At 44.2% G+C, this 12908-nt stretch overlaps 1 protein-coding gene across 2 annotated transcripts; it reads left to right on the forward strand.

The window, feature by feature from the left end:
• The first annotated feature begins 468 nt into the window (after nt 1-468).
• Nucleotides 469-12814, forward strand: Atg13 (Autophagy-related 13). 2 transcript variants are annotated; one of them, XM_089566430.1, is made up of 6 exons: nt 469-1026; nt 3129-3464; nt 4429-4634; nt 5732-5836; nt 8927-9200; nt 11826-12814. In XM_089566430.1, the coding sequence occupies exons 1-6, from the start codon at nt 871-873 to the stop codon at nt 12039-12041; spliced, it is 1293 nt and encodes a 430-aa protein (XP_089422556.1). In that variant the 5' UTR covers nt 469-870; the 3' UTR covers nt 12042-12814. The 2 variants fall into 2 exon arrangements, with proteins under 2 accessions (XP_089422556.1, XP_089422557.1); XM_089566431.1 differs by lacking the exon at nt 5732-5836.
• Nucleotides 12815-12908: the final 94 nt, after the last annotated feature.

The raw sequence follows: 12908 nt of genomic DNA on the forward strand, positions 1-12908 counted from the left end.
GATCAGTGAACAGTACCAGTCATGGAGGAAGGAAAGAATGGTACCAGTGCTCATTAACAGCGTATCTGCTTTAGCGCCTCCTCTAAGGACGCAGCTTTGGCATGAGTTGAAGTCATAAAGTATTTCCTTCTCTCTACTTCAAAGCTGCCTGTCACATAGCCGCGCTCCTTCTCTTTATTTTTTTTTCCTGTGCGGCATAGAATAAGGAATAATGAAAAGAATTGAGAAGCGGAATAAAGCTCAAGTAGGTCTTATATAGAGAGACAAATGACCGTGGATTTCTGGATTTGTTATCTGTCAACAACATTTTTTTGTTTTGTTTGCAAAATTCTTTCTTTGCAAAATGCTCTTATTTTGTGATGAAAGGTGATGTTCAGATCTTAGTTCTAATTAACGCCAAATTCCTATAGAAAAATGAATAAAAACCGAAATGAACTTCTCTTGTCATTTTAGAACAAACGTTGCATGCCGGGATAGCTAATAACGATGTCGTGGTGTTATGCTCGGCGCAGCTTGGGCAGTGTGGTTGTATTTAGCAGAAATTTATTAACTATGATGCCTCTGGAAAGTGAATGTACAATACTGGCGAATGCGCGAATGAAGCGTTCACCTGCACACGTTGTAGGCTGAGCCAAAAGCAGTCGGTGTAGTGTGTTTTGCAGTCATTCGGACATTCGGGATCTCCGCATATTGGAGATTGATTAGGCGTCTTCGTCCTTGTTTACGCGCGCTCTGTGCTCTGTGCGGCGCCGCTTCCCTCTGGGTTATGAGGTCCCCGCACGGAGACGGGTTTCGGCACCAGCAGGTGTGGTTCCACGGACTCTCGCTCCTCTGAAACGCTGCCCAACGCGCTTCCCTGCAGCTGTCAACATGTCGACAGGCATGAGGGTGTCCCCCCACGACAGGAAAGAGCTCGACAAGTTCACCCTGTTCTTGGCCTGCAAGTCTGTTCAAGTGATCGTGCAGTCTCGCTTTGGCGTGAAGCAGAAAACAAAGTCAAAGCCACACTCCGCGTTGTCCGACTGGGTAAGCGTGCGTTTCCCCCTATAGGACGACCGAGTGTTCCGGGCTCGCTCGGAAACGGCGACCTTCGAGGCCCCTGTGAGCCCGTTAGCGAGCCGGGCATATCTCGACCTTTTTGTTGTGTTCTGCCCTCGAGTCGCCGCGTAAATACACCATTCGCGACAGGGTAACTTAGTGCGAAAGGTAGTCTAGAGGATCTTGCCGCATCTGTTGTGGATCTTAAAATGTCGTTGGCCCGCGGAAGTATAGCGCAGTTGTTAAATTTGTGGGCACATGCGTGCACTGAGGTTTCGGTGCAGAGCAAAGCACCTCCGGTGGCCGAAATGATCGCGATCGGCGTGCGTCATAGCCCTCAGTGCTGCCTTAGCACGTAGAAAGTCAGCAACCTACGCTCAACGCCTCAGGTATCTCGAGTCGTGCCCTATTTTTATTTTTTATTTGGGTGGCCGCATTTACATAGCCGGAGTTCTTGTTTCTCTCCTCGTGTACTAAAGAGAGGGAGGCTTGTTGCACAGCAACCTGTTGTCCAGGAGTGAGCGATGAGGGGCTGGTTGGCATGACATGACTACAAAACATAAAACTGAGCAGTGGACAGGACACAGGAGAGAAGCAAACAGGACGAACTCAGTCCACGGTTCATAATGCAGCCGTAAAAATTATGCATATAACAGTCTTCTGTTGTCACCCTTGTATGCTTGTCACACTGGTCTTGGCACTTCGAAGGCACCACTGTGGTTTCATGGGGAAACACTTATTTGAATGCCTTTGGTCTTATTTTTACGGTTCTTGGTACACACCTTTGCTCACTTCATCCTTCTTTCCTTCCGGCTGTCTATGCTTCCCATCCTCCCTTCACATAAATTAGCAAACCAAGTCCTAACCTGGTGAAACCCCTACCTTACCTCTCTTTTATTCTCTCTTTGGCAACTTGGCAGTTGCCACAGTAGTGCATAGTATCAGCTTTACCAGGCTCTTGTGCACTGCCTTAGAACACCATGGAACTTTATGCTGTCAGCAGTTATTACTCTTTGTATATTTTTATTAGTTCAAGCTAGAGGATCTACAGATCTTGGAAGTCTGTGCTTCTGGTAACGTCAGGTGTATTCTCAATGAACTTTGGGTGCAGTGTGTTGTGACTTGTGTACAGAGAGGCTGGCCCAGTGCACGCGTGGCAAAATGCATTTATGGGTAAACCACTGTGGAAAAAGGTGCTTTGACTAAAGCCTGCAAATGGTACTTGAGATGTGCAATGACTTTTGATAAGGTGGTGTGCTTGCTGTACATGACAGCGGATGACATCGCAGAACGTACTGGAAAGTAAAATGTTCACCATACAGAAATTTGGGTTATTTTTTTTAATTGCTGCAAAAAAACTGCTTTTGATGGGATCTTTAAAAATCCTCTTAGATATTGATACAACCTCTGGAGCATTGAAGTCTGAAATGCTTTAGCTTAAGAGAGAGAGAAAGAGAGGGACTTTAATGAATACCAAAATACAAAAGCTTCATTGGCTTGTATTTGCTTATAAAAATGGATTAATGAACAAGTTCATTAAAAATAAATTTTTGTAGTCTCTGGAAGGATGTTCAAATGCAGGGAAATTGCTTATCACTTTTCAAGATGTTGAGCCAGTTTTCAGAACATTTGTTGCAAATTGGGAAGCTATGGATGGCTTAAGAAAATAAGCATCAGTGGGCACTGTGTACATTGGCTGTCAAAGATTTCCCTGATAAGAAACATCATGTCATCCTACTCTTCACATCTCCCTCTTTTGTTCAGTCAGCATGTTGCAGGGTGAATTGTTTCTTCCACTTTATAGTAATAATCCAGAAGGAGGTGATAAAATCTCATTGGGAGAGAACTAACCCATATATTAGCCAATCATTTTGCAGAGTGCATGATTAGAGTGTGCATTTTGTCTCGGAAGGACAGCACAGAAGAAAAAAAATAATGTAGACAAAGCGATTAAAAGTCTGCATTTTGTTTTTTCATGCTTTTTTTTGCGTGCTGCTCTTTAAAGACAAAATGCCGTGCTGACTTGCTTGTGCTTCCACATTGAGGAGTCTGGTGCACTTTCTTACTAATTTTTTCTGTTGCACGTGCAGTTCAACTTGGACATTCCAGACTTGCCCGAGATCCAGGCTCAAGTGAACGAGGCCTTGGCTGGCAGGATACCGGAGCCAGGTGGACCCAGCCTGTGCACGCAGATTTCACTGCAGACCATCGATGGCGACACTCTGGTGCTGGAGGTGTGGCAGCTGTCTGTCAGCAATGTGTGTGACTCTTCCGTCCGGCTCATCTACACTGTCTACAACCGGATGAGTCTACTGCTGAAGTCACTCATTGCCATCACACGGGTGACACCTGCATACAGGCTCTCTCTCGGCCAGAGTCGGGACTCCTACATCATCTGCTTCAATGTCTACATGGGGGAGCCTCAGGCATGTACTACAGCCTTTCCTCCATCTTCCATTGTAGGAGGTTTGTTTGTGCAAGTGGGGCATTGCTCGCACCTGTATTTGGACCATTCGAACAGCAACTGCTGAATCTTGTGCCTCGCATAGGAGGAATGCTTGACTGCACATCCTTACACGATAGAGGCACCACATCTGTCAGACTTCGGTAATCCTCTCAGCATAAAAATACCACTCACAGACCAAGATTTATTTATTTATTACTTATTTATTTATTTATTTATTACAGATACCTGCAGCGCCCGAGGGCATTATTGCAGGGGGGGAAACACAATAACATCTGCTCATTTGGCCGAAAGTACGCATAATAACAGAAATACAATCACACAACTAATAGATGAGGAAAAGCATGCACTGAAGGAAGACAACCACGCTCCAGAAATAAAATAACACTAATGAAATGAAAAAGACACGCGCAAGACAACTGTGCGCCACGTCACACATCAGATAAAAATGCGCGGAATTGACCTTCCGTGCAGCACTCAGTGACGCCGGCTGGTAGCCTGTTCTACTCATTGATCGTCCGTGGAAAGAACGAGGTTTTGTAAACATCTGTGCGACACTTAATCTCTCGGATCTTCCACTGATGATCAACTCGTCTAAAGGCAAAAAGATCAACTCAATCAACTCGATCAACTCAAGAGGCAAAAAGTCTTCGCAGTTTGTTCACACTTCCAAAAAGGCTGATTCATATTCTCATGATCATGTTATTAGAGGTCACTTTATTTGGGCTTAGCAAGGGAGTGCCATTCTTACTTTATTTGTTTGCTTGCTAAGGGGGGAAAAAAAGGAGAGCGAAAGAAGAACACGAAAAGGGGACATGTTCGTGCCTGAGTGTAGATGCATGCATGTGCAGATTTTATCTGGGCTTGGTGCATTGTTGTGTCAAAAGGATGTTACTCACTATCCTTGCCTCTATGGTGCCTAACAGTTGGACCTGCTGGGTGAAGACTGCCAGCGAGTGCAGGTGGGGCAGGTGGGAACGCCCACGGGCACATTGTCGCTTGGGGTGGTCTACCGCACCAAAATGACCATCTCCCCTCAGCGGGCCATCAACCAGGCCCACCCTGCCATGATGCTTAAGAGCGACTACTTCAAGCCAGACCTCAGCCCCAGGGGAGTGCGTGCACGGCACAGGTATGGGCCAAGCGTTTTTTTTTATGCTTTGCATGCATGGAAGGGGGCAAGCTGTGCACAGAAACAGTGCAGCTGCTGACCTTAAATGCAGCATCTCCTCGCACTGTCTTTTGGAAAAGCACGTCCTCTGAGTTCATTAAACATTTTTTTTTAATCTCGCTAGACCTTTCTCATAGATAGCACATTAGTTTTTTTTTCTCCTCTTGTCTTCTGTGTGAAGCAGTTGCAAGTGTAATCTATCTGAAGGGACTGTAATGCATTATAACTCATTCCTAGTGCAAAGCATGCATTTTGATTGATGTTTTATATGAGTACTCATCAAGACAACATGGTTTGCATTTTTTTCCCTCCTTTCTTGTTTAGTTTTTGATGCAGATGCTAGTACGCTTTCGTGTATGTGTTGCATTGCATTGTATTTCATTTCTACCAGTAATTATTTGTACTTTTATTAGCCCTCCAGAAAGGTAAATCTCTTTTGATAAAGCATGTGTTAGAGTGATTGACTGTGAAATTTTGAACAGACTTTATTATTATTTTTTAAATGATGTTTTTTACTGTTGCTGTGTTATAAAATTTAAGATATAAATACTGTGTTTCAACAACAGTGTTGTGGTTACTTGCAGAGTGCAGCCTAGACCAGTTCTTGCCATCCGGTTTTTACTGCCAGCCAGTACTGTCCAGAATGCAGCTTCTAAGTTTACACATGCCTCTAGTTGACTCACCTCACTGTCCTTCTTTGGTTGAAAGCATGGCTGTACATTTGCACTGCCTCACAAAGTCATGCATCTTTGTTCGCACCCGTCACTGTTTCACACCACTTGTGGCGTACCATAATTGGAGTTCTGGCTCCTCGTATCAGTTTGGCTATCACCTTTTGCCAGTGGCTTGTCACTTGTGTCAAGCACCAGTATCGGTTGACGTTATTTTTGCGTTAAGGTCTCTGACGCGTGGCTTTGTTGTCCTAGTGCAGTAGTAGTGATTGCTGGGGCGCACGCATGTGAGGCCTCTCTGTCTGCGACGTGTGCCTTGATTGCCTGACTGCCTCTCTGCCCTGTGTCTCTTTCTCTTCCTTCCATCCTTCCTCCTCATGCGTGTAGCACGGACGTAGCAACTGATGCCGTAAAGCGAAGCGACAAAGACTTGCCTTCAGAAGGGATCAGGAGGCAAAGCAGCGTTGCAGGTCACAACGGATGTGCTAATGGGTTTGTGCTCGTTTGTTGTCTATACTGCTAGTTTGACCTTCACTACTTCCTTTTGGTTTGTCTTGACTTACATTTAAACCTGACCTTGCATGTATGCATGCGTGGTTCTGTGCTGCTAATTTTCTTTTATTTTTAAAATTTTTTTGTCTTATGTTTACTAGTACATACTAACCTTCACTTTATATGAGGAATGGCTGTTCGCTTGCATGTCCACTCCATGACACACACTCTTGCAGCATCCTTATTTTGCAAACTGCATTGTTACTTATTTTTGGACGGAATGTAGCTGCTGAGTGCTGTTCCTGTTTTTTTTTTTTTTGTAAATTTTTTATGCATGCTACTACGTTGGCAAGCTTGTGGTAATGAAGTGGTGCATGACTGACTGAAACAGCAGTTTTGGTTCCACACGACTTAACAACTTGGTCCTAACGTATGAATAAGAGTGTCTTTCTGGCAGTTTTTCACCTTTTTCCTCTTGCATCCTTGCTGATATCATCTAGCTGATATCACTAAGACTGGTGAGGCTTCCTGGATGTAGAGTTTTATATTTTGGCTATGATATTCAAGTCTTTTCTTCGTTGCATGAATTTCAACTGTTGCTTTCTCATTTCAGTGCAACGTAATCACATGCAGAGTGTACAAGACCTAGGTTCACCCATAGGTGGGCCTGGAATTGTGCCAAACATGTGGAGTTCATTGTCAACTTTTTGTAGTGAAACATTTGTGCAGTTCTGACAACTCACTGCATGCAATCTGCACGTGCATGAGTGCAGGGGCCATATTCTGGAGCACATTTTGGCAGGAATATCGTAGCATTTGCCTTTTGTTTGGAGCAGCGAGTGGCTTATGGCAAAAAAGATTAATAGACTGTTGCATTTCATTTCGCATCATTTTCATGCCACATTGTTGTTGAGTGCACTGGGATAAATTAGAAAATTAAGTCTCCTGTGAGTCCCGTCAGTGAAGGGAGGTTTTGAACTACCTCTAAACAGGTCTAATTTTGCATGTTTCCTGTAAGGGGCAAAAACATTAATGTTTTCGGTGGGGAACTCTTAGATTGCAGCATAGATGTTGAAAAGCAGCACGAGCCTTTGATGTACATGGAAGTCAGCGCCTTGCTAGAGGAAAGTGATGCATCCCATTTCAACATGTGTTCTCTGTCGGATAGTGAGACCTCCTCATATGTTGACGGTGAAAGCAACAGATGCAGCAACGTTAATCAAGCCTGTATGTATTTCCTTAAAAGCATTGTTGGCAGTGAAAAATAAACTCTTCAGTTGAGGGGTTAATAGCATGTGCCAGCAAATAAATGTTTTGTCATGCAAAATTGGAAGTATTGTGATTGGAGGTTGCTAGGAAATACGGCGCTAGGAACGAACATACTTGCTTCTGATCAGTTAATTTACTTGCATAGTGTTGCTTTGGAACGTGAAGCTCTACCACTGTCAGTCAATCAATCATTGAGCAACAACAAAGAACGAAGGGCTCATCATGAAACATGACGATTCTATGTCACCTGCACGGGTGTCATAGCTAACTTCATACCACTCTTTTTTTACTGCTCACCATTTCCACTATGAAGTAGGCAGGCACTATGTGGTGCACAATAGTGTAACGTGAGACACTGGTCTTGATTAAATTTCTGCAATGCCTAGTAGTTAAACAGTGTGATATTAACTGCATTGCTTGCAAACCATGCTCACATGAGTTTGCAGCGTCTGACGTAATGCCTAGGTAATACTGCCTATGTAATACTGGGCATTGACCCCTTGGGTAGGCTTCATTGTATCTTGGTATGTTTGTCTGAGGTGGCATTCCAGTATAAACAAAAGTGCACGTTAAAGAACCCCAGGTGGTCGAAATTTCCGGAGCCCTTCACTACGGCATCTCTCATAGCCTCAGTCGCTTTGGGACGTTAAACCCCAATAAACAAACCAAACCAAAAGTTTGCTTGTGGGAGGGGGAGGGCAGGGCTGTTTACACTGCAATGCCACATTAGACAAACATATTGGCGGAGATGCTTATCACTGTTATCAATTTATTATTGTTATCACTTTTAATAGTGCAGCTTATTATTGGTGCTTTTGTAGCTGCAGTTGCATACAGGCACGTGCAAGCTCAAGTGCACTGTGCATTTAGCATATTGATGCTGGTGTCTGGCCTCTAGTGGTTTAGTGAGGTGGCAGATTTTAAGCATAGCCTTGACCAAGAAGCATGCCTTAGGGGTTGCAGTATTCAGTCTGACAGCATGGTGTTTCCTTACTCGCCGCCACTAAGGCCGTGCACCGTAATGATTGCCAAGACTGTAAGTACTAACAATGAAGCAAGCACAGAAAAAGTGCAGCTGTCAGTTGCCATTTCTGTGGCCTTGTGGGTAGAATACCAGTTATACAGAGGAAACAAGTTATACAGATAAAAGCAGATGGAGAGCATCGAAAAAGAGTGTTTAAAGGCCGTAAAGAGATCATGCACTACTTTTGTGGCATCGGCAATCTTTCATATGTCCTGGTCTTAAATCTTACAACAGGTTTATTTTAATCAAAGTTAAGTATGCACCTTCATGTTCTGTGCCTTTTTATCACTATAACCATTGGGATAGCACATCAGGGTCAGCTTTCAGCTACTGCGTAGAACTCATACCATCATTTACTGGTGAAATTTTCTGGTGTCTAGATATATGTGGCCTACATTTTTGTAACTAGGTGTTCTGAATACAACTACTGCCATTCACAGTAATGAATGTGTCCTGCTTTTTGTGTAATTGTAAGCAGTGCTGTGACATAGTGTAATACACATAGCAAACCAGCTTTCCCCAACTTGGAGTGTGCTAGTCTTTCAGAAACATTTTTTTTGCATTTGACTTCTATCAAAATGCACCCGTCCATGAGCAAGATTTAAAGCCCCTGTGGAGTGGCATCCCTTAGCCACCGGCTCACTGTCGTTGGTTACTGGTGGAAATCCTTGCTGCTGTCATGAGAGGCTGCAGTGTCACGCTTTAGCTCGCAAGCACAATTGCATTCAGTGTGGATTACCATGGCGGACGATCTGTGGCTGCATGCTCAGTCAGCAGCGCATGCGCTGGGTGTGCAGGCGCAAGGAGGGGGGCGACAACCTGAGCGACATGCATCAGGGTGCCTTTGCCCCTCCTTGCCCACGAGATCCAAAGGAAATTGCGGCCAGGGAGGAGGAGAGCCCCTGGCCCCTGCCCAAGCCGGCCTTCTCTTCTCTCCTGTCAACACCTCCCAAGTCCGCCTCGAGTAATCACTCCCGGTCAGAAGAGGACAACGACTCAGATGTGAACGACACGTTTGTTGAGCCCCGAGAAGTCCTTCTGCCAGCCGAGGATTTTGTCCTCGTTGAACTGGTGCGTGTGCCCCTCGCTGCTTGTCTCCCGTCAGCAGAAAAGGTGCAAAAAAAAACAAACTAATCCTTGCTCCCCAGTGTGGCGAATCGCTGCTGTTGTGGTCTGCTGCTGTTAAAAAATACATATATAGAGTGGATGAACATGAAATGTCACTTCAGCAAGTATCAGTAGCAAAGACTTTGGTCTCTTGAATGGTGCGCCTTTCTATGTTTGTAACACAACTAAACTAACTCCACTACATGATATACATGACTGAAGCAGAGGTCACCGAAACCGAGAAGCATAGGGTTTTTTTTTTTTAATTTGTGGTGTTCATCAGGGGGAGATTAATAGTTTAATTGTTTTAAAGATAATTTATTAGAAAGCAGAAAAGAAAACAACCACATGCTGCCGGTGAGATCTGAACCCACAACCTCCGTATTCCGGTACTTCAGATAGCTAAAACATTGCTAATCATATTGAGCACCTAATACTAATTGGAAACTAACTTTTGACCCCAATTATGACATTGAACAGCCACTCGTAACAGCTTCTGCTTGAACGGTGCAAAATGTCTGGTGAGCTTAGGTTGCACTCTTGTTGTCTTCTTAGTGGGACATTGAGGACAAATGAAGTTGTCCTGTATTGACAAATTACTGCATTCTAATGACAATACAGTACTATCACTGAAAACAGAGCTTCTCTAAGCTGGACAGAGTAAAAAAAAAAAATACACATGTTGCCATCACCACCTGATTTCTCAAGTAAACTGTGGTGCTTGGGTGCATTTTTTTTTGCATGGACCCCAGAAGCTGAGCTACATCATCATTCACTTCAAAACGGTTATCACTGAGTCTTTTTTGGTGTAGCCATCATGAGAGAGTTGGGCAAATTTTTTAATGCAGTTTTCTCCGGAATAAATGCCATCTTTTGCAGCAGGCCAAACATCAGCATAGCTGGAAAGAGTTGCAGAACTGATTTTTACGGAGAATAAAAATTGGATATAGTGTCCTCAGTATCCCCTTAAATAAACTTAATGCTTTTGAGGTGTGCACGATGTGTTAATCACACGCATTGTGCTAGTATGCACCACAACAGGGAAGAAGGGTGTTCCATGGAAGGGTGTTCAATTGCTGTCGCTGTGGCTTAGTGGTTATGGTGCTCTGCTGCTGACCCTAAACACCATGCAGGTTCGATCTTGGCCACGGCGGTCGCATTTCAATGGAGGCGAAATTCTAGAGGCCTGTGTACTAGATCCTCAGGTGGTCGAAATTTCCGGAGCCCTTCGCTACAACATCCCTCATAGCCTGAGTCACTTTGGGATGTTAAACACCATAAACCGTAATTTCAGGGACCAACGTTTCACATGTGCACACCACAGTCGAGTGAAGCCAAGCCTCCATTATTTTAATGCCCGCAGCCTACCATGCAGCAGCAGCCGCCATCACCGCCTTGCTGCCGCTACTCGGTGTTTTGAGATGCCCAGCCCTGTGCCCGTGTGCTCTTCTTTACATTCCCTACGCCACTTGACTCTGAGTGCCTTCTCTTTCTAAACGAACTGCATTGCCTTCTTTCACCCATAGCCACCCTTTTCTTTTTTGCCGATTCTTTGTTTTCAGTTTGTGGAATTTAAAATTTTTCGCTGCTGTAAGTCAGGGGCCTTAGTAGTGGGTTTCTATGCCTCAGAACAATGGTCATTTATTTATTAACCCCCCACTTCGTTGAACGTTTCCCGAAGGGGACATGTTTTTATTGTTCAGCCAACAGTAAAGGGTAAAATTCGTTACATTTTAGCAGTCTTAATATAGACCAAGGTAATGTTTTTACATCCACACGTAGGGCCACAATGTAACTTGCATTGTTAATGTTTTCAACTACCCTTGGAAATTGTTGTGGAGCACTGCGGATCTCTGTCGGCTACAAATGTCATTACGAGGCTGAGATGTTGTGGGGTACCTTAAACCTTTGTTTCATTACAGGTGAAGTGCCTTGTAGATCGATTTCCCTCACTCCGCATTATTGATGATTTGTTACCAGCATTCCAATAGAATCAGCAGGCATAATGTGTTATTGGTTGGATAGGACATAATATTGCAAGCTGAGAGGCTATTGTTGTTTTCACCTGAGGTCAGCAGAAAGGCACTGACAATGTGTTCATGAAAATTTGTAGGACTGATTTGAGTAAAAAGTTGTTGGCTTTCTCTTTATAGTGAACGCACTGCTGTAGCCTGTGATAGACACCTTTGGCTGACATGTTACTTATATCAGCAGACTGTTTTGGTTTAAGAGAGGATAACTTAACTAAATAAGGTTTGCTGGGGTAGTCTGCCTAGTGCAGGCAAGGGTTAATTAGGGTCTGTTGAGAGGCGGGTGTACTGCAGTGGGTGATGATGGTGATTGGTGAGTGTAGTAATTAAAATGCCTCATTAGCTAGTTTGCTCTAGATGCTTTGCAGAAGGTGCCTCTGTTTGCACTGAAACACAAACTGCACTGGTTTGACATTTTTGTTGGTACTTATTAAAGGTCATTTTGTCCCCTCGTGCGTTGTTCATTAGCCGCAGCATATTGCATGCAATCAGCGTGAGCCTTGCACATTGTGCCACGAACAGTGCATCTGTAGCTGACCTGATGTTCTCTATGCTGCAGAAGCCTCCGTTTGCTGACGGCGAGGAAGGCGGCACAGACCTGGGCACTTTCTTCCAGGAGTGCCAGAGTGCACCCATGCTGTCATCTTTCTCGTGCCAGCCAACGCTTGAGCAGCAAGTCTCCGAAATTAGTGCACACCTGGCCGCACTTGAGTCCAGTCTGCCAGACTTGGATCAGTTCGTCGAGTCTGTTTGCCAAAGTGATTCACTCAAGTGAAGACTTGTGTCTGTGTCAGAGCAGGCAGTAGTGTGACGACATGACAGGACAGCCTCAGACCAACAGCGAGCTGACAGGACTGTAGAAAGAAAAGTGCTGTGGTGCAGAGGGTCGTTACCTGTGTCGGTCTGGAAAGTGTGCTGACGTCACAGTGTGCTCAGTCATGGACAAGGACTACAGTACAAAGCGCGTATTGGAAGTTACATGCAGATGGGAATGGCGTCTGAAAGGTTGCTGAAGTGTTCAGTCTGCACCTGTAATGCCAAATCTCCTTGCAGCTGTTACGTTTTGGCATTTGATCAATGCAAAAAAGAAGCCTCTCCCATTCAATTTCCTGTCATTTTCTTTTCCTCAGTGCACATGATGGTAAGACCTTGATTTCTTTTGTGATGCCAGTGTATGTTGCCCGGAACAAACAGTAATAAAAATAAAGGTTAGTTGTAAAGAAAAGCCTTTGAATTGTCTGTTTCAAGCAAAATAAGCAGGTGATACCTGACACTGTTTGCTGTAGAAATGAAAGCTGTGTTGATTAGAATGCCAGAAATATGGTATATGCCTGCATTACTGTTTGTGAGCCAGATTAAAATTTTACCAGTTGTCTGCCGTTGGTGATGATTAATGTGTTACAACTACTAGCATATCCTGAAGTGATGACTGAAATGCACGTGGTGCTTTAAAGTCGCGAACTTGTTAATGAAAATGTTTCTTTGCGCTGGTTCACTGCGCTCCATATTTCTGCCCTTGCTTCTGTGAATAAATGTGGCCAAAATAAACTGTGTTGTTTTTACTTCTCTTTCAGCAATATATGCGTGACAATAAGTCGTATACTTACAGATCTCTGAAATGCACATTGATGCCAACGGGGAT

The sequence above is a fragment of the Amblyomma mixtum genome, chromosome 1 (assembly GCF_055824585.1).
Source record: "Amblyomma mixtum isolate Tamu chromosome 1, ASM5582458v1, whole genome shotgun sequence".
NCBI lineage: Eukaryota > Metazoa > Arthropoda > Arachnida > Ixodida > Ixodidae > Amblyomma > Amblyomma mixtum.

Bases quoted from the DNA above. Each gene is read 5' to 3' on its own strand.
- Atg13 (XM_089566430.1), top strand. From the start codon at position 871: ATGTCGACAGGCATGAGGGTGTCCCCCCACGACAGGAAAGAGCTCGAC. The intron at 4,635-5,731 runs GTATGGGCCAAG...TCATGCGTGTAG, and splicing joins GGAGTGCGTGCACGGCACAG to CACGGACGTAGCAACTGATG. The intron at 5,837-8,926 runs GTTTGTGCTCGT...CTGGGTGTGCAG, and splicing joins CACAACGGATGTGCTAATGG to GCGCAAGGAGGGGGGCGACA.